This window comes from Phyllobates terribilis, unplaced genomic scaffold (assembly GCF_046119375.1).
Source record: "Phyllobates terribilis strain yellow unplaced genomic scaffold, ASM4611937v1 Scaffold_238__1_contigs__length_3037890, whole genome shotgun sequence".
Classification (NCBI taxonomy): domain Eukaryota; kingdom Metazoa; phylum Chordata; class Amphibia; order Anura; family Dendrobatidae; genus Phyllobates; species Phyllobates terribilis.
The window spans coordinates 566,883-593,458 of record NW_027362998.1 but is presented as its reverse complement, the minus strand read 5'-3'; the positions used below and the strand labels follow the sequence as shown (position 1 = coordinate 593,458).

General features: G+C 43.8%; 1 protein-coding gene across 1 annotated transcript in view; it reads left to right on the top strand.

The window, feature by feature from the left end:
* LOC141217360 (uncharacterized) overlaps nucleotides 1-23,930 on the top strand; it is a 32,024-nt gene extending 8,094 nt beyond the window's left edge. Inside the window, exons 2-11 of the mRNA XM_073665787.1 lie at nucleotides 480-629; nucleotides 759-938; nucleotides 1,022-1,145; nucleotides 1,478-1,623; nucleotides 19,333-19,482; nucleotides 19,612-19,791; nucleotides 19,875-19,998; nucleotides 20,082-20,179; nucleotides 20,378-20,468; nucleotides 23,411-23,930. Of these exons, the coding sequence (XP_073521888.1) occupies nucleotides 552-629; nucleotides 759-938; nucleotides 1,022-1,145; nucleotides 1,478-1,623; nucleotides 19,333-19,482; nucleotides 19,612-19,791; nucleotides 19,875-19,998; nucleotides 20,082-20,179; nucleotides 20,378-20,468; nucleotides 23,411-23,793 (1,554 nt within the window). The 5' untranslated portion in view covers nucleotides 480-551 and the 3' untranslated portion in view covers nucleotides 23,794-23,930. The remainder of the gene's footprint in view (nucleotides 1-479; nucleotides 630-758; nucleotides 939-1,021; nucleotides 1,146-1,477; nucleotides 1,624-19,332; nucleotides 19,483-19,611; nucleotides 19,792-19,874; nucleotides 19,999-20,081; nucleotides 20,180-20,377; nucleotides 20,469-23,410) is intronic.
* Nucleotides 23,931-26,576: the final 2,646 nt, after the last annotated feature.

The following is a 26,576-nucleotide window of genomic DNA, read 5'->3' as shown; positions in this document are numbered from 1 at the left end:
CTCTGTGTCTAATGACTCTATATAATAGATCCCTCTGTGTCTAATGACTGTATATAATAGATCCCTCTGTGTGTAATGACTGTATATAATAGATCCCTCTGTGTGTAATGACTCTATATAATAGATCCCTCTGTGTGTAATGACTCTATATAATATAGGAGTTTCACTTTTTGCACTGAAGAGCTGAAATAAATTAACTTTTTGATGATATTCTAATTTAGTGAGATGCACCTGTTTGTATACTGGGTGTGCCCCCTTTTTCCTACCTGTGTTGTCTTATTATTATCCTATGTTATTTTTTGTTCTACTTGTTATATATTCTAAATAAATCAGATGTTTTTAATATATTTTGGCTTGCATTTTTTCTAAATTTGGGTTGTTGTTGATATGATGAATATGAGCCTTACGATTGCGATTATAGGTATTTAATTTACAGTATTTATCTTTTTTACATCTACTTGTTACATCTTCTCATTCAGGTCTCTACAATATCGGATCCTCTCAGTGGAGATCTTCTATATAAGAGAATTTTTCTGATTTACCCATCAAGGATGGATATGGACAGAAAGAAGATAGCGGAGAGGATATTCCACCTCACCCTAGAGATCCTCTTCCGGCTTACTGGAGAGGTGAGAGATTCTGATGACGTCTCATTACATCATTATTATCTATGGGAATAACAGATGGACAGAACTGGAGAGGTGAGGACTCTGGAAATGTCTGGAGGGAGATTTATTAATGTGTCTCTCCATAACCAGGATTATACAGTAGTTAAGAAGACCTCTAGTGAGCGCTATCAGGACCCTGTGTCTGAGGGATGGGAAAGACCCCTGAGCCCAATCACAGGACCTCCACCTCACCCCCTGATACATGAGGACATCAATGACCAGAAGATCCTAGAACTCACCTACAAGATGATTGAGCTGCTGACTGGAGAGGTGACACTGCTGGGAATGCTGGGACATTATACAGTAACGCTATGAAGGGATCGGGGGGATGATGGTATCATTGTATGTGTCAGGTTCCTATAAGGTGTCGGGATGTCGCCGTCTATTTCTCCATGGAGGAGTGGGAGTATTTAGAAGGACACAAAGATCTGTACAAGGACGTCATGATGGAGGTTCCCCAGCCCCTCACATCACCAGGTAATAGACAGGACTGAATACACACAGCCTATAATTATCTGTATGTAAAGAATGAATTTTTTTTATTATTGATTTAGTTTGAATGGGGCGAAAGGTGGATGTTGGAGAGTGAAAATTGCAAATAGACCATTTTATTGCCCAACAGTTGGACACCACGCTCCACTGGTTCATGGTAGGAGATTTTCTATTAGACTGTGAACTGTCATTGTCTTGGAGAATAATTTAATGTTTTTACATAACTTGCCATTTCTACAATCACGTTAAGTAGAAATGTTCAAAAATATAAAATTCAAGGATATTTTATTCAAAATATAATATTTTCTTCTTTGCAGATGACTGTACCAGGAGATCAGAGGGACAGCTGACATCTGCAATTTTTAAATCAGATGATCTTGAGATCCCACAGGATACAACTGAAGTGAATGCCATTACTCCAGATATACCATCATCCCTTCACAGCAAAGATCCTTTGAAACAGGTCCTGTCTTTTCATTCATTACTGACTAATAAGGAAAATCAAAGTCCCAAAATAAGCATTAAAAAACGAACTGCTCCTAAAGCAAAAAAATTGTTTGGACGTGTTCCATCCCAAGGTCCGACTGTGTCCAAGATTCCACTATATTAACCCAGTGTGCCATCAGCGAGATGTACCGTCCCTGCCCAGAAGCACTTGTCCACGTGTCCGTGGTTAGGTGGACTTTCCCAGTAACTACATTGTTGTGGGACACATGCTTGCGTAATGCGGGGACGGCACACGGGGAGAAATAGTGGCGGCTGGGGACCGAGTACCGAGGAACGGCTGCCTTCATCAGGTTGCAGAAAGCTTCCGTCTCCACGAGCCTAAAGGGCAACATTTCGAGCGCAAGCCGTCGCAAAATGTGTGAATTTAGTAGTGTGGCCTGTGAGACGTTGGCTGCGTATTTGCGCTTGCTTTCCAAGGACTGGGGTAGGGACAACTGAACACTACGCTGGGACAAGGACGTGGACATGCTTGCTGATGGTGCTAGTTGAGAGTGTGCAACGACCGGTGTAAGGCAGGAGGCATCTTCGCATGCGCCATGGACAGGGGATTGGCTTGCACGCACAACAGCGGAAGAAGCAGTGATGCCACCCGCAGACACTGTTCATGGACCCTTGGGTTCGGGCCACTTAGTCAGGTGCTTTGCTGCCATCTGCCTGATCATGCTGGTGGTGGTCAGGCTGCTAGTTTTGCTACCCCTGCTGATGCTGGCCTGGCAGGTGGTGCAAATGGCCTTTTTGGGGTTATCGGCAGAGTCTTTAAAAAACAACCAGACTCGGGAAGACCCAACAGTTATACTGGCAACATCCGTCTTGTTGATGTTACGGGGAACGGTTGCCCGCCTTCTGTCTGCGGCCACCACACTGTTTCTTCCTGCCTGTTGTGGTGCTACGCCTCCCTCCTCCGTGTGCTGCTGTCCTCTCTCTGTATGTTCCCTTGCCAGGTTGGGTCAGTTACTATATCATCCACCACCTCGTCTTCCAATTCCGCACCCTGGTCCTCCTGCTGACTTTCTGACAATTGTGTCTCATCATCGTCCACCTCTTGTGACAGTTTCCCACCGTCGCCTTCTTGTGACCATGGCTGCTCAAATATTTGGGCATTGTTACATGCGATCTCCTCTTGCCCCGTTTCAAGTGGACCGGGCGAGAGGCCCGAATCTATAAATGGAATAGTGAACATCTCTTCAGACTGTCCAAGTGTGGGATCAGTTGTCTCCAGGCACTCGGAATGGTGGGAGGAAGGAGGATCAGGGTGAGGAATATACGGTCCAGACTCACGGTCACTGAGACTTGACCGTGTGGAAGACAGGGTGGTGGTGGCTAAGTGACTGGAAGCATGGAATCTGCTATCCAACCAATAACCTTTTCACACTGTTCTTTGTTCGATAGTGCTGTTCTGCGGTCCTCTATTAATTGGGACAGGAAGGTCGAGCGAGAAGATGTGGGTGTTGTGGCACAATTTCAGCTAGCCCACGGCCTCGGCCTTGTCCTCGTCTTTGTCCTCGTCCTCTGCATGCACCATCGTCACCATCACATCCACTTTCCCGTCCCTTTCCACGCGCCTTGCCCATTTTAAATGGAGGACAATATTTTCCACGTTCAGTACAAATGGCTGGATTTGAACCGCTGTGATACGTGTGACGGAAAACCACAGTTTTAAATAGCTGGCCTGTAGGTAACCATTTTTAATTAGTTACCTACTGGAGAGAGTAAGGAGAGCATTATAGAAGATGACCCCGGGGGATGATGTTGAGGCCTTCCTGACTGTTTTTGAGAGGGTGGCGGAATGGGAGAGATTGCCACTGGAGCAGTGGGTGGAGGTTTTGGCGCCATATTTGACCGAGGAGCCGCAGAAGGCCTATTATGATCTGACTTTACAAGACGCAAAGGAATACGCCAAATTGAAAACCGAGATATTGGTGCGCTCAGGAGTGACTGTCAAAGCGCAAAGGGTCCACCACTGGGCGTATGCTGGCGACAAACCTCCACGCTCACAGATGTTTGACTTGCTACATCTAGTCCAGATGTGGTTGCAGCCACAGTCTTCCTCTCCTGCCCAGATGGTTGAGCGTGTGGTGATGAACAGGTTCATCCATTCCCTACCCAGGCCGGTGCAGACCTGGGTTGCCCAGGGCAACCCTCGGAACACCGACGACCTTGTGGGTCTGGTAGAGAGGTACCAAATGGTCGAAAAATCCCTCCCTGTTCTGGAGTGCCCAAAAGGGGGTGGGTTTACTACGGAAGGGGTTCAGAGCCACAACTGGGGGGCGCCCCACTTCCACTGAAGGTGCCGCAAGGACTGTTAAGGATGTAATCTGTTGGCCGTGTCACAATCCAGGACACGTAGCCGCCCAGTGTCATACATCTGTTGAGTCAATGGACTGCAGCCTAGGCAGACAAGGTTCATATTATGCTTACCCAGCCTGCAGTGTGGACTGTCAACCCAGCGAGGGGCTGCAGGCGTGTGCCATTTCTGTTAATGGGGTGATGGTCCTGGGGTTGTTGGACTATGGGAGTCTGGATCCCCACCAAATCTGTGGGCGTCTGCTGCATACATGGGGACGCCAAGAACTACCCGGTGGCCAGAGTGACAGTTGGAACAGACTGTGGCGCCCAGTCCCACGAGGTCGGGGTGGTCAAGGACCTGATACATCTCGTCATATTGGAGCGTGATTTTCTCTTGTTCTGGGACTTGTGGGGGAAGGGATCTAGACTGAGTTACGTGGACAAAAGCCAGGACCCGAGAGAAATACCCCGGTCGACATCGGAAGTGGATGAGTTCCCACTGTGTCTCCTTGCCGGCGACGAGGACCAGACTGTGACCAAGGTGGCCGACCTCTCTGAATTGGAGGTGCCCGGAGAGAACTTTGGGTCAGCTCAAGTTCGGGAAGTGACCTTGAAAGGGGCGTGAAACAATTTTACTGTTTGTAATGGTGTTGCTCAAGTGCCGGGGGCGGACACCAGGTACCCACACTTTCCAGTTCAGGGGGAGCTTTTATACTGGGTGACTAACTAAATGGTGAAGAGGTAGTGGAACAGCTGTTAGTTCCAGGGTCATACCGTCGGAGGGTATTAGACATGGCCAACTCACATATCCTGGCGGGACAGCAACAGTTGAGAAAACCCAGGAGAGAATAATGAGGAGGTTCTATTGGCCAGAATGTTACTGGGAAATCTTAAACTATTTGTAGGTCCTGCCCCACCTGCCAGATAACCGTGCCAACCTCCCTCTTCCGCAGTCCCTTAGTTCTACTACCTATGATAGAGGTCCCATTTGAGAGGATTGCCATGGACCTCGTGGGTCCCTTAGTTAAATTGGCCTAGGGCCACCAATATATCCTGGTGGTCATGGACTATGCGACCCGGTACCCCTAAGGAACTCATCCAGTAAAAGTATAGACCAAGAGCTGGTCCATATTTTTGCTCGGACAGGTCTGCCAAAAGAGATTTTGACAGACCTGCTCCGATTTCTACTTTTCTCCATCATATAAGTTCCTCAAGCCTCCACTGGCTTCTCTCCAGTTGAGCTCCTGTATGGACGGCATCCAGGAGGTCTCCTTGACATTGCCAAGGAAACCTGGGAGGCCGAGGTCACACCCCACCGGAGAATCATTGAACATGTAGTCCAGTTACAGGGGAGAATGGCGAAGATGATGCCCATCGGGAAGGAGCATCTCCTTCAGGAGCAGGAAGCCCACGCGAGGGTCTTTAACTGGTCGGCAAGACTGAGACAGTTCCAGCCTCTGGATCGCGTTTTGGTTCTCATTCCCACCGTTGAAAGTAAGCTCCTGGCCAAGTGGCAAGGACCTTATGAGGTGGTGGAGAAACTCAGTGAAGTGAACTACAGAGTCCATCAGCCTGGCTGAAGAAAACCACACCAGGTGTACCATGTAAACCTGCTCAAGTCGTGGCGCATTGGGAACCCGTTAGAACTCCTTGCCTGGGAGCCACTCCCGAAGGTCCGGTCGAAGATGTCACGATAGCGAAGACCCTTTTGCCAGCCCAGAAGCAAAGTGTCGAGAACTTCTCCAGCAGAATCGGGACCTGTTCTCTGACTTGCTGGGGTATACCCAGGTGGTAGAACATAATATGTTAAATGAGCCGCATGTAATGGTGAACCTGAAGCCGTAAAGGATTCCTGAAGCACGCCAGGAGGTGATTTCGGCCAAGGTGAAGAGGATGTTAGACCTCGGAGTGATAGAGGAGTCAAAGTGGATGGTTGAGCCCCATCGTCCTCGTGCCAAAACCCAACGGAGAGTGGAGGTTTTGTGACGACTACCACCGGCTGAATGAGGTGTCCAAGTGTGATGCCCCACGTCGACGAGCTCATCGAGAGGCTGGGACCAGCGAGGTATATTACCACCCTCAACCAAACAAAGTGCTATTGGAAGATCCTTATGTCCCAGACGGCCAAGGAGAAGACAGCTTTCTCGACACCTCATGGGTGCTTTCAATACACTCGTATGCCGTTCGGACTACATGGGGCCCCAGACACCTTCCAGAGGGCTATGGATCAGATCATAGCCCCACATAAGGAGTATGCCGCAGTCTACCTTGATGACACTGTAGTCTTTAGCCCACACTGGGCTAGTCATTTACCTAAACTACAGGCCATTCTGGATGCTCTGAGGAAGGCGGGATTTACTAAAATCCGAGCAAATGTGCCATTGGAAAAGAGGAAGCCAAGTACTTGAGCTATGTCATCTAGAGAGGCGAAATAAACCCACAAGTCAATAAAGTGGAGGCAATCCAGACCTGTCAGCAACCGCTCTCCAAGAATCAAGTGAGATTGTTCCTGGGAATGGTGGGATATTACCGGCGGTTTATCCCAAGCTTTGCCATGATGGCCGCGCCACTTACATACCTCTTAAAAGGCACCAGATCAACCATGGTGAAGTGGACGGAGGAAACAGAGATCGCGTTTCAACAGTTGAAGCTAGCACTGTGTAAGCAGCCGGTCCTGGTCGCACCAGACTTTAAGAAAGAATTTGTGGCCCAGACAGACGCTTCAGAGGTTGGTCTAGGAGCCGTACTCTCTCAAGAGATAAATGGAGAAGAACATCCCATTCTCTGTCTGAGCCAGAAGCTCTTGTCCTGCGAGAACAACTACGCAATAGTAGAAAAAGTGTTTAGCCATAAAATTGGCCTTAGATACACTGTGATATTACCTACTAGGCCAGAAGTTTAAATTAGTGTCAGACCATGCCCCTTTGAGATGGTTGAGGGAAAAGAGGGGTAAAAATGGTAGGGTAACTAGATGGTTCTTAGGTCTTCCAGACTTTAATTTTCATGTGGAGCATAGGCCTGGTAAGTTGCATGGGAACGATGATGCCCTGTCTAGAATTCCCTGACTGGTGTCTGAAGGTGCCCAAACCCCCAGCTTTGGGCAGAGGGGGCGAACATGTGACACAGTCACTGGTGTTATATGCGAGGGGAGGTTGTCACTTCGGCTGCTAACCTGTGTGAACTGAAACCTGCAAACTTTCCTCCAGCATGTTATATGTTGGGGGTTAACTCCCCTAAAGGGTGTGGTTTTATGTGAATGGCAAAGAGGGTGAGAAGTCATTCACCCTACCTCCCCTCAGGGTGTTGCTGATCAAGCTTAAATGCTCAGTCACTATTTTTTTTTCTGTTGTTGAGTTTGGAGAGGCAAGGTCTCCAGACTGAAATGCCATAGCTCAGGAAGGAGCTAAAGGCTGGGCTACAACCTGTGTGGGCGAACCTGTCCTATCATTTATCTTTTGTTTTGTAGCTTTGCCAGTAAGGCTGTGTTTCTTTTGCTGGAGCTGCAGGGCTTTATGCCATACAATAAAGCCTGCAGAGAGAAATCTGTTCCCCAGTCTACTTCCGAAAGTGGCCGAGTGAATCATCTTACCACAACTTATATCCATGTACTCTAGATTTGAGTTACTGCAAATTATGTCCTTTTCCTTGGCTAAAAATAATCCTCAAAATTTGTAAGAGGAGCATTTTTACTGCTCTGTATAATATGTAATATGACCTCTGCCAGGTTCTGTCCAATGGAACAGCGACACCAGCAGTTAGACCCTCAGCGAAAAGCAAATTATGCCTCTTTACAAAAAGAAAAGTTTTTGCGCCAACTATGACCTGGACGACTAATCAGGCTGTATGGGCAACATGGTAAGCGAGTATCATGTTGTTTTTTAAAGGTTGCTCTGAAGACCTGAAATAAATTGTCGACAAAAGAGCGCAAGTATATGCCCGGCCACTAGAGGGCATTCCATATTATGACCCAGAGATATACCTGGGTCAGAGAGTCGATGTCCACATGAGCCATCCAGATCTCCCTGAAGGGAGAGATATTCCCCCAATCTGAAAAGGTGAAATGACCACAGGAGGCTGCCTGCGGGGTTCCCAGCAAGATGTGAAACCATGCGGTGTCCCCAAATGGCAGTGGTGACAGAAGGCACCTGGGTCTTCTGTCTAAATAAATATTTTATACACTGCCGATTTTGCAAGTTTTCCCACCTACAAAGAATTGAGAGGTCTGCAATTTTTAGCGTAGGTACACTTCAACTGTGAGACAGAATCTAAAAAAAAAAAATCCAGAAAATCACATTATGATTTTTACATAGTTAATTTGCATTTTATTGCATGCAATACGGATTTAATACAATAGAAAAACAGAACTTAATATTTGGCACAGAAACCTTTGTTTGCAATTAGAGGTCAGACGTTTCCTGTAGTTCTTGACCAAGTTTGCACACACTGCAGCAGGGATTTTGGCCCCCTCCTCCATACAGATCTTCTCCAGATCTTTCAGGTTTCGGGGCTGTCGCTTGGTAACATGAAGTTTCAGCTCCCTCCAAAGATTTTCTATTGGATTCAGGTCTGGAGACTGGCTAGAACACTCCAGGACCTTGAAATGCGTACAGAGCCACTTCTTAGTTTCCTTAGCTGTGTGCTTCGACTCATTGTCATGCTGGAAGACCCAGCCACGACCCGTCATCAATTCTCTTACTGAGGGAAGGAAGTTGTTGGCCAAAATCTCTCGATATATGATCCTGTCCACCCTCCCTTCTATATGGTGCCGTCGTCCTGTACCCTTTGCAGAAAAAGCACCCTAAAAGTATGATGTTTCTCTCACCCTGCTTCACAGTTGGGTTGGTGTTCTTGGAGTTGTAGTCATCCTTCAACTTCCTCCAAACACTGCGAGTGTAGTTTATACCAAAAAGTTCTATTTTGGTCTCATCTGACCACCTGACCTCCCATGCCTCCTCTGATTCATGCAGATGGTCATTGACAAACTTCAAACTGGCCTGGACATGTGCTGGCGTGAGCAGGAGGACCTTGCGTGCCCTGCAGGGTTTTAATCTATGATGACATAGTGTGTTACTAACAGTAATGTTTGTGGTCCCAGCTCTATTCAGGTCAATGACCAGGTCCTCCCATGTAGTTATGAGATGATTCCTGACCTTTCTCAAAATCGTCCTTACCCCATGAGGCGAGATCTTGCATGGAGCCCCAGACCGAGGAAGATTGACAGCCATCTTGTGTTTATTCCATTTTCTAATAATTGTGCCAACAGTTGTTGCCTTCTCACTAGGCTGTTTGCCTATTGTCCAGTAGACCATCCCAGCCTTGGGCAGGTCTACAATTTTGTCCCTTAGCTCTTTGGTCTTGACCATGTTGGAGAGGTTGGAGTGTGATTGATTGCTTATGTAGACATTTGTCTTTTATACAGGTAACGAGTTCAAACAGGTGCAATTAATACAGGTAATGAGTGCAGAGCAGGAGGGCTTCTTAACCACTTTACAGCCTGGGACATATTAGTATGCACCAGGCTGTCACCCCCTGTTCAGCGCGGGCTCCGGCGCTGAGCCCGCACTGAACTGGGCACATGTCAGCTGATTCTTACACCCGTGGCTGTTAACTAGTTAAATGCCGCTGTCAATCTCTGACAGCGGCATTTAACATTGCCTCGCCGGAAGCGCTTCACTTACCCCGCCCATCGGTGACCCCGTCACGTGATCGCGGGTCACCGATGCGTGGGCATGACAACCCTGGGTCTGCAGCAGACAGTGGTTGTCATGTGCTGATCGCTATGAGCGCCACCTAGTGGTCGGCGCTCATAGCACAGGACCATTTCTGCTACATGGAGGTGATCTGTTCATCACCTCTATGTAGCAGAGGCGATCAGACAGTTGCTGCTTCTAGTCTCCTATGGAGACTATAGACGCAAGCAAAAAGTGAAAAAAAATGTTTTTAAAAAAAATATAAAAGTTTAAATCACCCCCCTTTCGCCCCATTCAAAATAAAATAATTAAAAAAAAACCCACATACACATATTTGGTATCTCCGCGTTCAGAATCGCCCGATCTATCAATATAAAATAAGAATTAATCCGAACGGTAAACGGCGTAGCGAGAAAAAAAAATCTAAACGCCAGTATTATGTTTTTTGGTCTCCTCAACATTGCAATAAAATGCAATAATGGGCGATCAAAACATCAGATTTACTCCAAAATGGTATCAATAAAAGCTTCAGCTCAGCGCGCAAAAAGTATGCCCTGACCCGGCCCCAGATCTCGAAAAATGGAGGCGTCTTGGAATATGGCGCCATTTTTTTAAAAACTTTTTTTACCAAACTTTGGAATTTTTTTGCACCACTTAAATAAAAAAGAACCTATACATGTTTGGTGTCTACGAACTTGTAATGACCTGAAGAATAAGAATGGCCGGTCAGTTTTTGCATTCAGTGAACGTGGTAAAAAAAATTAAAAAAAAAAACCAAACATCTGTGGTATTGCACTTTTTTTGCAATGTCACCCCACTTGGAAATTTTTTCCTGTTTTCCCGTACACGATATGGTAAAACCAGTGATGTCGTTCAAAAGTACAACTCATACCACAAAAAATAAGCTCTCACACGACCATATTGACCAAACAATAAAAATGCTATACCTCTGGGAACAAGGAGAGCAAAAAAACGAAAATGGAAAATCCCAGGGTCCTTAAGGGGTTAAAGAAAAACTAACAGGTCTGTGAGAGTCCGAATTCTTGGTGGTTGGTAGGTGATCAGATACTTATTTCATGCAATAAAATGCAATTTAAAAATTATACAATGGGATTTTCTGTTTTTTATTTTTAGATTCTGTCTCTTACAGTTGAAGTGTAGCTATGATAAAAATTACAGACCTCTCCATTCTTTGTAGGTGGGAAAACTTGTAAAATCGGCAGTGTATCGAATACTTATTTTCCCCACGGTACAAGTGCTTCTTACTAAATTAAAATACCATCAAAAAGTCATTATCTCAGTAAATTAGAATACTTTATAACACCAGCTTGAAAAATGATTTTAAAATCCGAAATATTGGCCTCCTGAAATGTATGTTCAGTAAATGCCCTCAATACTTGGTCGGGCTCCTTTTGCATCAATTACTGCATCAATGCGGCGTGGCATGGAGGCGATCAGCCTGTGGCACTGCTGAGGTGTTATGGAAGCCCAGGTTGCTTTGATAGCAGCCTTCAGCTCGACAGCATTGTTGGGTCTGGTGTCTCATCTTCCTCTTGACAATACTCCATAGATTCTCTATGGGGTTAAGGTCAGGCAAGTTTGATGGCCAATCAAGCACAGTGATACTGTTGTGTGTAAACCAGGTATTGGTACTTTTGGCAGTGTGGACAGGGGCCAAGTCCTGCTGGAGAGTGAAATTTCCATCTCCAAAAAGCTTGTCAGCAGAGGGAAGCGTGAAGTGCTCTAAAATTTCCTGGTAGACGGCTGCGCTGACTTTGGTCTTGATAAAACACAGTGGACCTCCACCAGCAGATGACATGGCTCCCCAAACCATCACTGATTGTGGAAACTTCGCACTAGTCCTCAAGCAGCTTGGATTGTGGCCTATCCACTCTTCCTCCAGACTCGGGGACCTTGATTTCCAAATGAAATGCAAAATTTACTTTCATCTGAAAACAACACCTCGGACCACTGAGTAACAGTCCAGGTCTTTTTCTCCTTGGCCCAGGTAAGACGCTTCTGGCGTTGTCTATTGGAAATGAGTGTCTTGACACAAGGAATGCGACACTTGTAGCCCATGTCCTGGATACATCTGTATGTGGTGGCTCTTGAAGCAAAGACTCCAGCAGCAGTCCACTCCTTGTGAATCTCTCCCAAATTTTTGAATGGCCTTTTATCAACAATCCTTTCAAGGCTGCGGTTATCCCGGTCGCTTGTGCACCTTTTTAGACCACACTCTTTCCTTCAACTCAACTTTCCATTAATATGCTTGGATACAGCACTCTGTGAACAGCCAGCTTCTTTAGGAATGACCTTTTCTTTTGTGGCTTACCCTACTTGTGGAGTGTGTCAATGTCTGCCTTCTGGACATCTGTCACGTCAGCAGTCTTGCCCATGATTGTGGGGCCTAATGAAATAGACTAAGGGACCTTTTTAAACACTTAGGAAGCCTTTGCAGGTGTTTTTTGTTAATTATTTTAATTTACTGAGATAATGACTTTTGTGTTTTCGTTGGCTGTAATCCATAATCAGCAACATTAACAGAAATAAACACTTGAAATAGATCACTCCGTTTGTAATAACTCTATATAATATACAGTGGGTACGGAAAGTATTCAGACCCCTTTAAATTTTTCACTCTTTGTTTCATTGCAGCTATTTGGTAAATTCTAAAAAGTTCATTTTTTTTCTCATTAAAGTCCACTCTGCACCCCATCTTGACTGAAAAAAAAACAAATGTAGAAATTTTTGCAAATTTATTAAAAAAGAAAAACTGAAATATCACATGGTCATAAGTATTCAGACCCTTTGCTCAGTATTGAGTAGAAGCACTCTTTTAAGCTAGTACAGCCATGAGTCTTCTTGGGAATGATGCAACAAGTTTTTCACACCTGGATTTGGGGATCCTCTGCCATTCTTCCTTGCAGATCCTCTCCAGTTCCGTCAGGTTGGATGGTGAACATTGGTGGACAGCCATTTTCAGGTCTCTCCAGAGATGCTCAATTGGGTTTAGGTCAGGGCTCTGACTGGGCCAGTCAAAATGTTCTTAGGCCACTCCTTTGTTATTTTAGCTGTGTGCTTAGGGTCATTGTCTTGTTGGAAGGTGAACCTTCGGCCAAGTCTGAGGTCCAGAGCACTCTGGAAGAGGTTTTCATCCAAGATATCTCTGTACTTGGCCGCATTCATGTTTCCTTCAATTGCAACCAGTCGTCCTGTCCCTGCAGCTGAAAAATATCCCCATAGCATGATGCTGCCACCACCATGTTTCATTGTTGGGATTGTATTGGGCAGGTGATGAGCAGTGTCTGGTTTTCTCCACACATACCGCTTAGAATTATCACCAAAAAGTTCTATCTTTGTCTTATCAGACCAGAGAATCTTATTTCTCATAGTCTGGGAGTCCTTCATATGTTTTTGAGCAAACTCTATAAGGGCTTTCATGTGTCTTGCACTGAGGAGAGGCTTCCGTTGGGCCACTCTGCCATAAAGCCCTTACTGGTGGAGGGCTGCAGTGATAGTTAACTTTGTGGAACTTTCTCCCATCTCCCTACTGCATCTCTGGAGCTCAGCCACAGTGATCTTGGGGTTCTTCTTTACCTCTCTCACCAAGGCTCTTCTCCCACGATTGCTCAGTTTGGCTGGACGGCCAGGTCTAGGAAGACTTCTGGTGGTCCCAAACTTCTTCCATTTAAGGATTACAGAGGCCACTGTGCTCTTAGGAACCTTGAGTAATGCAGAAATTCTTTTGTAACCTTGGCCAGATCTGTGCCTTGTCACAATTCTGTCTCTGAGCTCCTTGGACAGTTCCTTTTGAGCTCATGATTCTCATTTGGTCTAACATGCACTGTTAGCTGTGGGGTCTTATATAGACAGGTGTGCGCCTTTCCAAATCAAGTCCTATCAGTTTAATTAAACACAGCTTGACTCCAGTGAAGGAGTAGAACCATCTGAAGGAGGATCACAAGGAAATGGACAGCATGTGGCTTAAATAGGAGTGTCTGAGCAAAGGGTCTGAATAGTTATGACCATGTAATATTTCAGTTTTTCTTTTTTAATAAATTTGTAAAAATTTCTACATTTCTGTTTTTTTTTCAGTCAAGATGGGGTGCAGAGTGTACTTTAATGAGAAAAAAAATGAACTTTTTAGAATTTACCAAATGGCTGCAATGAAACGAAGAGTGAAAAATTTAAAGGGGTCTAAATACTTTCCGTACCCACTGTATGAGTTTCACTTTTTGTATTGAAAAACTGAATTAAATTAACTTTTTGATGATATTCTAATTTAGTGAGAAGCACGTGTATATACCATGAGGCATATCTGGTCCTATTTAATGTATCAGTGTATTTTTATATCTATATATCAGGGTTAACTAGGGCTTTCGAGGGACAGCCACCAGTAAGTGGAAGTATATACTTAACAAAAAAGTCTGAAACAACTGAAAATATATCTTATATTCTATGTTCTTCAAAGTAGCCCCTTTTGCTTTGATGACTGCTTTTGGCATTCTCTTGATGAGCTTCAAGAGGTAGTCACCGGAAATGGTCTTCCAACAATCTTGAAGGAGTTCCCAGAGATGCTTAGCTCTTGTTCGCCCTTTTGCCTTCACTCTGCGGTCCAGCTCACCCCAAACCATCTCGATTGGGTTCAGGTCTGGTGACTGTGGAGGCCAGGTCATCTGGCATAGCACCCCATCACTCTCCTTCTTGGTCAAATAGCCCTTACACAGCCTGGAGGTGTGTTTGGGGTCATTGTCCTGTTGAAAAATAAATGATGGTCCAACTAAACGCAAACCGGATGGAATAGCATGCTGCTGCAAGATGCTGTGGTAGCCATGCTGGTTCAGTATGCCTTCAATTTTGAATAAATCCCCAACAGTGTCACCAGCAAAGCACCATCACACCTCCTCCATGCTTCACAGTGGGAACCAGGCATGTAGAGTCCATCCGTTCACCTTTTCTGCATCGCACAAAGACACAGTGGTTGGAACCAAAGATCTCAAATTTGGACTCATCAGACCAAAGCACAGATTTCCACTGGTCTACTGTCCATTCCTTGTGTTCTTTAGCCCAAACAAGTCTCTTCTGCTTGTTGCCTGTCCTTAGCAGTGGTTTCCCAGCAGCTATTTTACCATGAAGGCCTGCTGCACAAAGTCTCCTCTTAACAGTTGTTGAAGAGATGTGTCTGCTGCTAGAACTCTGTGTGGCATTGACCTGGTCTCTAATCTGAGCTGCTGTTAACCTGCGATTTCTGAGGCTGGTGACTCGGATAAACTTATCCTCAGAAGCAGAGGTGACTCTTGGTCTTCCTTTCCTGGGGCGGTCCTCATGTGAGCCAGTTTCTTTGTAGCGCTTGATGGTTTTTGCAACTGCACTTGGGGACACTTTCAAAGTTTGCCCAATTTTTTGCACTGACTGACCTTAATTTCTTAAAGTAATGATGGCCACTTGTTTTTCTTTACTTAGCTGCTTTTTTGTTGCTATAATACAAATTCTAACAGTCTATTCAGTAGGACTATCAGCTGTGTATCCACCAGACTTCTGCACAACACAACTGATGGTCCCAACCTCATTTATAAGGCAAGAAATCCCACTTATTAAACCTGACAGGGCACACCTGTGAAGTGAAAACCATTTCCGGTGACTACCTCTTGAAGCTCATCAAGAGAATGCCAAGAGTGAGCAAAGCAGTCATCAAAGCAAAAGGTGGCTACTTTGAAGAACCTAGAATATAAGACATATTTTCAGTTGTTTCACACTTTTTTGTTAAGTATATAATTCCACATGTGTTAATTCATAGTTTTGATGCCTTCAGTGTGAATGTCCAATTTTTATGGTCATGAAAATACAGAAAAATCTTTAAATGAGTGTGGTTGTGTGTATGTGTGTGTGTATATATATATAATATATATATATATATATATATATATATATATATATATATATATATACACATACATACATACATACTTTTTTTTTTCCTTTTCAGATTGATGGGCCCAATTACAGCTATTGCTGTGGAACCTGTGATTTCTACCTATGCCACTGTGTATAGGGTAATAAAGTGGTTAAGGACGTGACTTAACTGACATTGTGCAGTGAGTCTGTTTTCCTCATAGTGACGGATATTTCTTGTTGCAAAAACAATGATATTATTTTTCACGTTAAACCTTTCTTTAAACTTTTTGAAACAATTTTTATTAGTTCGATCATACAACATACAAGCCTCTGATTGCTCAGATGATGCACTGTACTACTGTAGTGCCGTGTATTATCACTGCCTGTCAGTGTAATACTAACAGCCCCATACACATGATAAGTGTTGGCTGAACGGTCATTTGGCAGACGGTTATCTCTTCCGACTCCCCCATACACACAATTATTCCAGCTTTCCTGCGGTCTATATGAGAGTGCCACCTCCAGACTCTTCTAGCAGAGGATTATCTACAGGAATAACAAACAGATTAGCCTCTGAAATTCAGGATGCCAGATTCTTCTCTGCCCTGACATCATCTGTCGGGAGGCCCCCAAATACATTATCAAGTCCACCAAACCCCCGAAATCAGTGCTTTCATGCAACTTTAATCTAATTATTATCTATTATTATAGCACCATTTATTCCATGGCGCTTTGCATGTGAAAAGGGGTATACATAGCAAATACACTTAAAATAATCTTGAACAAAGCGAATCAGCGACTGGTACAGGAGGAGAGCGAACCCTGCCTGCGAGGGCTCACAATCTACAAGGGAGGGGTGGGGGTAGAGCTGGTCGTGCAGCGGTATGGTGGAGCGTTGGTTACTGCAGATTGTATGCTTGTCGGAAGAGGTGGGTCGTCAGGTTCCTTTTGAAGGTTTCCACGGTAGGCGAGAGTCTGATATGTTGGGGTAGAGAGTTCCATAGTAGGTGGGATGCACGGGAGAAATCATGTATATGATTGTGGGAGGAGGAGATAAGAGGGGAGTAGAGAAGGAGATCTTGTGAGGATCAGAGGTTTCGCACAGGTAAGTACCGGGAGACTAGGTCACAGATGTATGGGCAGTCATTAACTTTGATGGATAGGTCAGATGGGGCGTTGAGTGAGGTGGGGGAAAGATGATGAATTCAGTTTTTCCATGTTAAGCTTTAGAAATCTGGCGGAGAAGAAGGATGAAATAGCGGACAGACATTGTGGGATTCTGGTTAGTAAGGAGGAGGTATCGGGTCCAGAGAGGTAGATCTGTGTGTCATCAGCATAGAGGTGATACTGAAAGCTGTGAGACTCTATGAGCTGTCCCAGGCCAAAGGTGTAGATGGAGAAGAGCAGGGGTCCTAGAACTGAACCTTGGGGGACACCGACAGATAGAGGGTGAGATGAGGAGGTGGTGTGTGAGTGGGAGACGTTGAATGTCCTGTCTGTTAGGTATGAAGAGATCCAGGATAGGACCAAGTCTGTGATGCCAAGAGAAGAGAGAGTCTATAGTAAGAGGTAATGGTCTTTTAACATCCCCATAATGTGTATGGGGATGTTAAAAGGTAATTTGTTGGATGTTTCCTCTGGCCTGGCCTAATAGACTTTCGTACATTGCAGGCCCAGACACCATTATTAGGCATTTAAGTATCAGAATAACTAGGCAGCCCCATAATATCAAGTATTTCGGGGAAATGGGGCATTTAGCCGAACTCTATCAAGCCTTCTGAGATGCCATGTTTGCTTTTGACGGCAACAAGTGGTTAAACTGGCAGGGTTTTTCTTGTTGCAGCCGCACCTGTGCCATCCCTGCCGTGTCATCTATGTTCTGTGCCCAATTTCTCTTAAAACAAATGTTTAAAATTGTTTTAAAAATAAGAAAATGTGTCTTATGCTTTTTTTTCTTTTTGCAATTATTTTAGTGCCAGTTTTCTTTTGAAACATCTTAATTTCTTCTTTTTTTCTGGTGTTTTTCTTCTAAGGCCATAAATAAACCCTATAAAACAATGTAAATGGATACTTTGGGGTCAAATAATTTCTGCCTGTGGTGTTTGTGCAAACAAAAAAGCTTTTATAAAAGCCTCAAACTTCTTTGTGTGAATCAGACATGAGATCTAACTTGATAGAAGATTACAGTCTGGGGAAGACGGGAAACATTCATATAGACGACCGGTGGTGATGTAGTCAGTGACGGACTCTGGCCAAATATGTTTCTAGAACCAAAGTTAACCCCTTCGCAACCCTGGGATTTTCCATTTTTGCATTTTCCTTTTTTGCTCCCCTTGTTCCCAGAGCCATAGCGTTTTTACTTTTTGGTCAATATGGCTGTGTGAGGGCTTATTTTTTGTGGGACGAGTTGTACTTTTGAACGACATTACTGGTTTTACCATATCGTGTACGGGAAAACGGGAAAAAAATTGTGCAGTGAAATTGCAAATTGTGAAAAGTGCAATACCACAGATTTTTTTTTTTTGTTGTTTTTTTTTACCACGTTCACTGAATGCTAAAACGGACCGGCCATTCTTATTCTCCAGGTCATTACGAGTTCGTTGACATCAAACATATATAGGTTCTTTTTTATTTAAGTCGTGAAAAAAATTCCAAAGTTTGCTAAAAAAAAAAAAAAAAATGGCGCCATATTCTAAGACCTGTAGCATATCCATTTTTTGGGATCTGGGGCCGGGTGAGGGCTTATTTTTGCGTGCCGAGCTGAAGTTTTTATTGATACCATTTTGGGGTAGATCCGATGTTTTGATCGTCCGTTATTGCATTTTATTGCAATGTTGCGGCAACCAAAAAACTTAATTCTGGCGTTTTGAAATTTTTTCTCGTTATGCCGTTTACCGATCGGATTAATTCTTTTTTTATATTGATAGATCGGGCGATTGTGAACGTGGTGATACCAAATATGTGTATGTGTTTTTTTTTATTATTATTATTTTATTTTGAATGGGGCGAAAGGGGGGTGATTTAAACTCTATTTTTTTTTCTTTTTCACTTTTTGCTTCCTTCTATAGTCTCCATAGGAGACTAGAAGCAGCACTTGTCTGATCGCCTCTGCTACACAGAGGTGATGAACAGATCACCTCTATGTAACAGAAATGGTCCTGTGCTATGAGCGCCGACCACTAAGTGGCGCTCATAGCGATCAGCATATGACAACCACTGGGGTCTGCTGCAGACCCAGGGTTGTCATGCCCACGCATCGGTGACCCGCGATCACGTGACGGGGTCACCGATGGGCGGGGTAAGTGATGCGCTTCCGGCGCGGTGATGTTAAATGCCGCTGTCAGAGATTGACAGCGGCATTTAACATGTTAACAGCCGCGGGTGGATCGCGATTCCACCCGCGGCTGTTGCAGGCACAGGTCAGCTGAACAGGGGGTGACAGCCTGGTGCATACTAATACGTCACAGGCTGTAAAGGGGTTAAAGATGTCGTCCTCATCATGAAGTAGTTATTTCTCAAGTCATGTGTAATGAATATATCCTGCAGTATTACTAATGCCGATTATAGTGGATACCAGTGTAATGGAAGACGAGTCTATGAGAAACGTGTTCAGCTACAGACTCCAAGGAAGAAACTGCTTGTTGTCTGTGGCCTAAAATATATAGGTTTTATTACTAGATGTAAAGAAGGAAACTAAATACTGTAAAATAATAAATCTCCTCATTGTCTCCAGTAATTGTATTATTACACAGGATTTTTATGATGTTACATCTTCTCATCTTCTTCTCATTCAGGTCTCTACAATATCGGATCCTCTCAGTGAAGATCTTCTGGATAAAAGAATTTTCCTGATTTACCCATCAACTATGGATATGGACAGAGACAAGATGGCGGAGAGGATATTCCACCTCACCCTAGAGATCCTCTTCCAGCTTACTGGAGAGGTGAGAGATTCTGATGACGTCACATTACATCATTCTTATCTATGGGAATAACAGATGGACAGAACTGGAGAGGTGAGGACTCTGGAAATGTCTGGAGGGAGATTTATTAATGTGTCTCTCCATAACCAGGATTACACAGTCGTGAAGAAGACCTCTAGTGAGCGCTGTCAGGACCCTGTGTCTGAGGGATGGGGAAGACCCCTGAGCCCAATCACGGGGCCGCCACCTCACCCCCTGATACATGAGGACATCAATGACCAGAAGATCCTAGAACTCGCCTACAAGATGATTGAGCTGCTGACTGGAGAGGTGACACTGCTGGGAATACTGGGACATTATACAGTAACGCTATGAAAGGATCAGGGGGATGACTGTATCATTGTATGTGTCAGGTTCCTATGAGGTGTCAGGATGTCGCTGTCTATTTCTCCATGGAGGAGTGGGAGTATTTAGAAGGACACAAAGATCTGTACAAGGACGTCATGATGGAGGTTCCCCAGCCCCTCACATCACCAGGTAATAGACAGGACTAAATACACATGGCCTATAATTATCTGTATGTAAAGAATGAATTCAGTCCCTGTATGTGTTTCCTCCAGATCTATCCAGTAAGAGGACAACACCAGAGAGATGTCCCCGTCCTCTTCTTCCACAGGACTGTAAACAAGAAGATCCCAATGTTCCTCAGGATCTTCAGGTAGATGAAGAGGTGGTGTCATGAGATCTCCACTATGATGTGTAGACGGCTGTGAAGGTCTTGTGCTCAGTCTTGTTTTATCCACCAGTATTATATGTTTTATACTTGTGTAATGAGAACGGTGGAGATGGCAGGATTAGAGCTGATCATAGATGGGACTTCTCCATCTGTCTGTGACTTTTACAATATTTGTTTCAGGGTGAAGATCTGACCCTTATTAATACTACAGAGACATATGTGAGGGGTGAGGAGCGGTGTAAAGACGAGATTCCTACATATGACCACCCAGGTGAGTAGTGACCACTAAATGTAGAGAAGTCACCGATTATTCTCAGTCACCGGCTGTGGCTGCTTTATCGGTGGTGTAGTCCGGCTGTATCACAATCGTCTGTTCACCATTTTACCTCTGGACCACAACATTCTCTTCCACCCAAAAATTTTCAAATGACTTTTGGTATTGAAAGCCCTTTTCTATAGAACTTACAACCTGGAAGATCCACCTGCACTCTGGGATCAGAAGACACTGACCGTTACCCGCCCAGATCTGTAATTTACAAAGCCAAATGACAGCGTATGTAGAATGTGCTGACAAAAGTTAGAAAATCACTTGAAGAAAAATTATGATGGGCTTTTCAGAGAAAGTGAAGGGTAATGATGCTGTTGGCTTTCTAGAATCCTGATATCTTATAGGATGAATCTACCTTCTCTCCCTTCTGTGCTGCTGAATGTCCTCATATGGCCCCTACAAGACCAGGTCCAGTCTTTCCGTGAGGGCCAAGTGTGAATTTCTGTATAATAACAGCAGAGTTTCCCTTTATCCTGAGTTTTCAATTTCTTTTAAATCCAACTAACTTCAAACAGGATCACGATTAACTATGCAAAAAACATTACACCTGTGCCATGATATATCTCTAAGCTAAATTTAAGACTCCTCAGCTCTGCACTATTATAAAAAGTTCTCTTTAAATGTCTAATATTTCTTCTTGAAACTCATCTGATAGAATATTGTCCCTTATGATAGTTTAGATTACCAAGTTCCACCGAGCCCTCTACTCTTTCCAGAGAGGTTTCACCACTAATTACTTATTTTTTACCGATGAAGACTAGTGATGAGCGAGCATATTCGCAAGTACTCAGTACTCGCCCGAGCATCTCAGTACTCGAGATGCTCAGAGCTCGCCGAGTACTTGCGAGATGCTCGGGCGGATGCTTGGGTCCCCTCCCTGCATGTTTGGTGCTCTTTAGAGCGCGAAACAACATGCAGGCATTGCCTGCCACTCACTGTAATGCCGCAGCCATGTTGGTTGTGGCATTACACTGATTAGCTGGCTGTACGGCGTCATCAGGTCTATATCAGTGTAGTGTAGTGTAGGGAGAAAAAAAGTACATTACACATATCCATCTTAACAAACAGTCCTTCTGAGGACTAATCCATCTGCAGAGATATCAGGCAGGCAGTGTATATAGCAGACTGCAGTGCTTATAGCACAAGAGGCTCCATTCCAGTTCTGACTTCTGCTGCTATTAGATATTTCTAGAAATAGACCCAGGTCTCAGGGGCCAGGAATAATTTTTTGGGGGGGATCTTAATCCATTTTTCTGCGCCGTTTGCTTGTTGGCACTGCAGAATACAGCCAAATCCTTTCCATATTACAGTGCTAAAAATCCAGCTATTTAAAACTGTGGTTTGTCTGTGACACGTATCACATATAATTGCGCTGAAAATACTGCCATTTTTGGCCTCCATTCAAATTTTTTTTTCAGTGTGTCAGCAAAGTTTTTGACACCGGTTTGCTGTTCAAAATAGTTACCTACAGGCCAGGTATTTAAAACTGTGTTTTCTCTGTCACACGGATTACATATAACTTCGCTCCAAATTCAGCCATATGTAGTGAGCGTGGAAGATATTGTCCTCCATTTAAAATGGACAAGGCGCGTGGCAAGGGACGGGGAACTGGACGTAAGGGTGATGGTGCATGCAGAGGCCAAGGCCGTGGGCAAGCTGAAATTGTGCCACAACAAACACCCACATCTTGTTACCAGACCTTCCTGTCCCAATTCCTAGGGGACCGCAGCACACCACTATTGAACCCAGAGCAGTGTCAAAAGGTTGTTGGTTGGATAGCGGATAATGCTTCCAGTCACTTAGCCACCACCACCACGCTGTCTTCCACATGGTCAAGACTCAGTAGCCGTGAGTCTGGACCGCATATTCCTCACACTGATCCTCCTTCCTCCCACCATGCCGAGTGCCCGGAGACAACTGATCCCACATTTGGACACTCCGAAGAGCGGTTCACTTTTCCATTTATAGATTCGGGCCTCTCGCCCGGTCCACTTGAAGCGGGGCAAGTGGAGATTGCAGGTAGCGATGCCCAAATATTTGAAGTATTTTTGTTTTTGGTTATTTATCTTGCTTTATATACAAGTCATTACCCTGGAAAGGATGTTCCCTAACATATTTCCCAGGAAAATCCATTTTGTTTTTGTATGTTTTATTGTGAGTCTGTAAAAGTGGCTTAATACCTCTGACAACGTTGTTGACAGAAGTAACCTGGGAGTCAGAAATGCTTCCAGGGGTCTTCCCCATGCTGTTCCCATGTCATTTGAGCACTTTTCCCATCGATTTGAGCAATTCTTAGGCCCTCTTTTGACAGTCGGGGGAGCCGCCTGAAAAATGCTCGAGTTTCCCATAGACTTACATTGGACTCATCGCTCGGGTCGAGCATCCGAGTATTCCAATGTGCTCAACCCGAGCAACCGAGCATTTTAGTGCTTGCCCATCACTAATGAAGACTGTTGAGTTTGATCATTTCAGTAAATGTGTTATTGTCTATAGTCACAGTTTTTGACTGCCAGACGTAGTAGTAGTTCTAGTAGTAGTAGTTGTAGTTCTAGTAGTTCTAGTAGTAGTAGTAGTAGTAGTAGTAGTAGTAGTAGTAGTAGTAGTAGTAGTAGTTGTAGTAGTAGTTCTATGTGTTTATTGTCCGTTTGGTGGTTCAATAAAGTATTGCCACACTGTTTACTCTCACCCTGCGTTCTCTGAGTAGTATTATGCCCGGGTCTTCACAGTTTCTTATTAGACAGTGAACTGTCATTGTCTTGGTGAATAATTCCATATTTTTACATAACTTGCTATTTTTACAGCGAGTTTAAGTAGAAATGTTCAAAAAATATAAAATTCAAGGATATATTTTGTTCAAAAATAATAATTCGTTTTATTCTTGGCAGATGACTGTACCAGGAGATCAGAGGGACAGCTGGTATCTTCAATTTTTCAATCAGATGTTTTTGAGATCCCACAGGATACAATTGAAGTGAATGCCATTACTCCAGATATACCATCATCCCCTCACAGCAAAGATCTGTCATCTGGTCCTTTGAAACGGGTCCTATCTTCTGATTCATTACCAACTACTAAGGAAAATCAAAGTCACAAAAAGGCATTAAAAATCAAATTGCTCGTAAAGCAAAGAAGCCATTTTCACATTCAGAACATGGGAATAATTTTCCCCTGGAAAAGTGTTTTCTTAAACATCAAAAAATTCATAAAGCAAAAAAAGGATTTTCTTGCTGCAAATGTGGGAAATGTTTTAAACAGATATCAGATCTAATTAGGCATGAGAGTATTCACACAGGTGAGAAGCCTTATTCATGTTCAGAATGTGGGAAGTGTTTTAGCCACAAATCAAATTTTGTTAAGCACCAAATAACTCACACAGGGCAGCAGCCTTTTTCCTGTTCAGAATGTGGGAAATGTTTTAGCCAGAAATCAAATCTTTTTAGGCATGAGAGTATTCACACAGGTGAGAAGCCTTATTCATGTTCAGAATGTGAAAAATGTTTTAGCCAGAAATCAGATTTTGTTAGGCATGAGAGTATTCACACAGGTGAGAAGCCTTATTCATGTTCAGAATGTGGGAAACGTTTTAACGATAAAGCATATTTTGTTAAGCACCAGCGAACTCACACAGGGCAGAAGCCTTTTTCATGTTCAGAATGTGGGAAATGTTTTAACCACAAATCAGATTTTGCTAAGCACCTGAGAACTCACACAGGGGAGAAGCCTTTTTTCTGTTCAGAATGTGGGAAATGTTTTAACGATAAATCATATTTTGTTAAGCACCAGCGAACTCACACAGGGCAGAAGCCTTTTTCATGTTCAGAATGTGGGAAATGTTTTTACGATAAATCATATTTTGTTAAGCACCAGCGAACTCACACAGGGCAGAAGCCTTTTCCATGTTCAGAATGTGAGAAATGTTTTTACGATCAATCAGGTCTTGTTAAGCACCAGCGAACTCACACAGGGCAGAAGCCTTTTCCATGTTCAGAATGTGAGAAATGTTTTTACGATCAATCAGGTCTTGTTAAGCACCAGCGAACTCACACAGGGCAGAAGCCTTTTCCATGTTCAGAATGTGAGAAATGTTTTTACGATCAATCAGGTCTTGTTAAGCACCAGCGAACTCACACAGGGGAGAAGCCTTTTTCGTGTTCAGAATGTGGAAAATGTTTTAACCAGAAATCAGATTTGGTTAAGCACCAGAGAACTCACACAGGGCAGAAGCCTTTTTCATGTTCAGAATGTGGGAAATGTTTTAACCGCAAATCAGATTTTGCTAAGCACCTGAGAACTCACACAGGGGAGAAGCCTTTTTTCTGTTCAGAATGTGGGAAATGTTTTAACGATAAATCATATTTTGTTAAGCACCAGCGAACTCACACAGGGCAGAAGCCTTTTTCATGTTCAGAATGTGGGAAATGTTTTTACGATAAATCATATTTTGTTAAGCACCAGCGAACTCACACAGGGCAGAAGCCTTTTCCATGTTCAGAATGTGAGAAATGTTTTTACGATCAATCAGGTCTTGTTAAGCACCAGCGAACTCACACAGGGGAGAAGCCTTTTCCATGTTCAGAATGTGAGAAATGTTTTTACGATCAATCAGGTCTTGTTAAGCACCAGCGAACTCACACAGGGCAGAAGCCTTTTCCATGTTCAGAATGTGAGAAATGTTTTTACGATCAATCAGGTCTTGTTAAGCACCAGCGAACTCACACAGGGGAGAAGCCTTTTTCGTGTTCAGAATGTGGAAAATGTTTTAACCAGAAATCAGATTTGGTTAAGCACCAGCGAACTCACACAGGGGAGAAGCCTTTTTCCTGTTCAGAATGTGGAAAATGTTTTAACCGCAAATCAGATTTTGCTAAGCACCTGAGAACTCACACAGGGGAGAAGCCTTTTTCATGTTCAGAATGTGGGAAATGTTTTTACGATAAATCATATTTTGTTAAGCACCAGCGAACTCACACAGGGCAGAAGCCTTTTCCATGTTCAGAATGTGAGAAATGTTTTTACGATCAATCAGGTCTTGTTAAGCACCAGCGAACTCACACAGGGCAGAAGCCTTTTCCATGTTCAGAATGTGAGAAATGTTTTTACGATCAATCAGGTCTTGTTAAGCACCAGCGAACTCACACAGGGCAGAAGCCTTTTCCATGTTCAGAATGTGAGAAATGTTTTTACGATCAATCAGGTCTTGTTAAGCACCAGCGAACTCACACAGGGGAGAAGCCTTTTTCGTGTTCAGAATGTGGAAAATGTTTTAACCAGAAATCAGATTTGGTTAAGCACCAGAGAACTCACACAGGGCAGAAGCCTTTTTCATGTTCAGAATGTGGGAAATGTTTTAACCGCAAATCAGATTTTGCTAAGCACCTGAGAACTCACACAGGGGAGAAGCCTTTTTTCTGTTCAGAATGTGGGAAATGTTTTAACGATAAATCATATTTTGTTAAGCACCAGCGAACTCACACAGGGCAGAAGCCTTTTTCATGTTCAGAATGTGGGAAATGTTTTTACGATAAATCATATTTTGTTAAGCACCAGCGAACTCACACAGGGCAGAAGCCTTTTCCATGTTCAGAATGTGAGAAATGTTTTTACGATCAATCAGGTCTTGTTAAGCACCAGCGAACTCACACAGGGGAGAAGCCTTTTCCATGTTCAGAATGTGAGAAATGTTTTTACGATCAATCAGGTCTTGTTAAGCACCAGCGAACTCACACAGGGCAGAAGCCTTTTCCATGTTCAGAATGTGAGAAATGTTTTTACGATCAATCAGGTCTTGTTAAGCACCAGCGAACTCACACAGGGGAGAAGCCTTTTTCGTGTTCAGAATGTGGAAAATGTTTTAACCAGAAATCAGATTTGGTTAAGCACCAGCGAACTCACACAGGGGAGAAGCCTTTTTCCTGTTCAGAATGTGGAAAATGTTTTAACCGCAAATCAGATTTTGCTAAGCACCTGAGAACTCACACAGGGGAGAAGCCTTTTTTCTGTTCAGAATGTGGGAAATGTTTTAACGATAAATCATATTTTGTTAAGCACCAG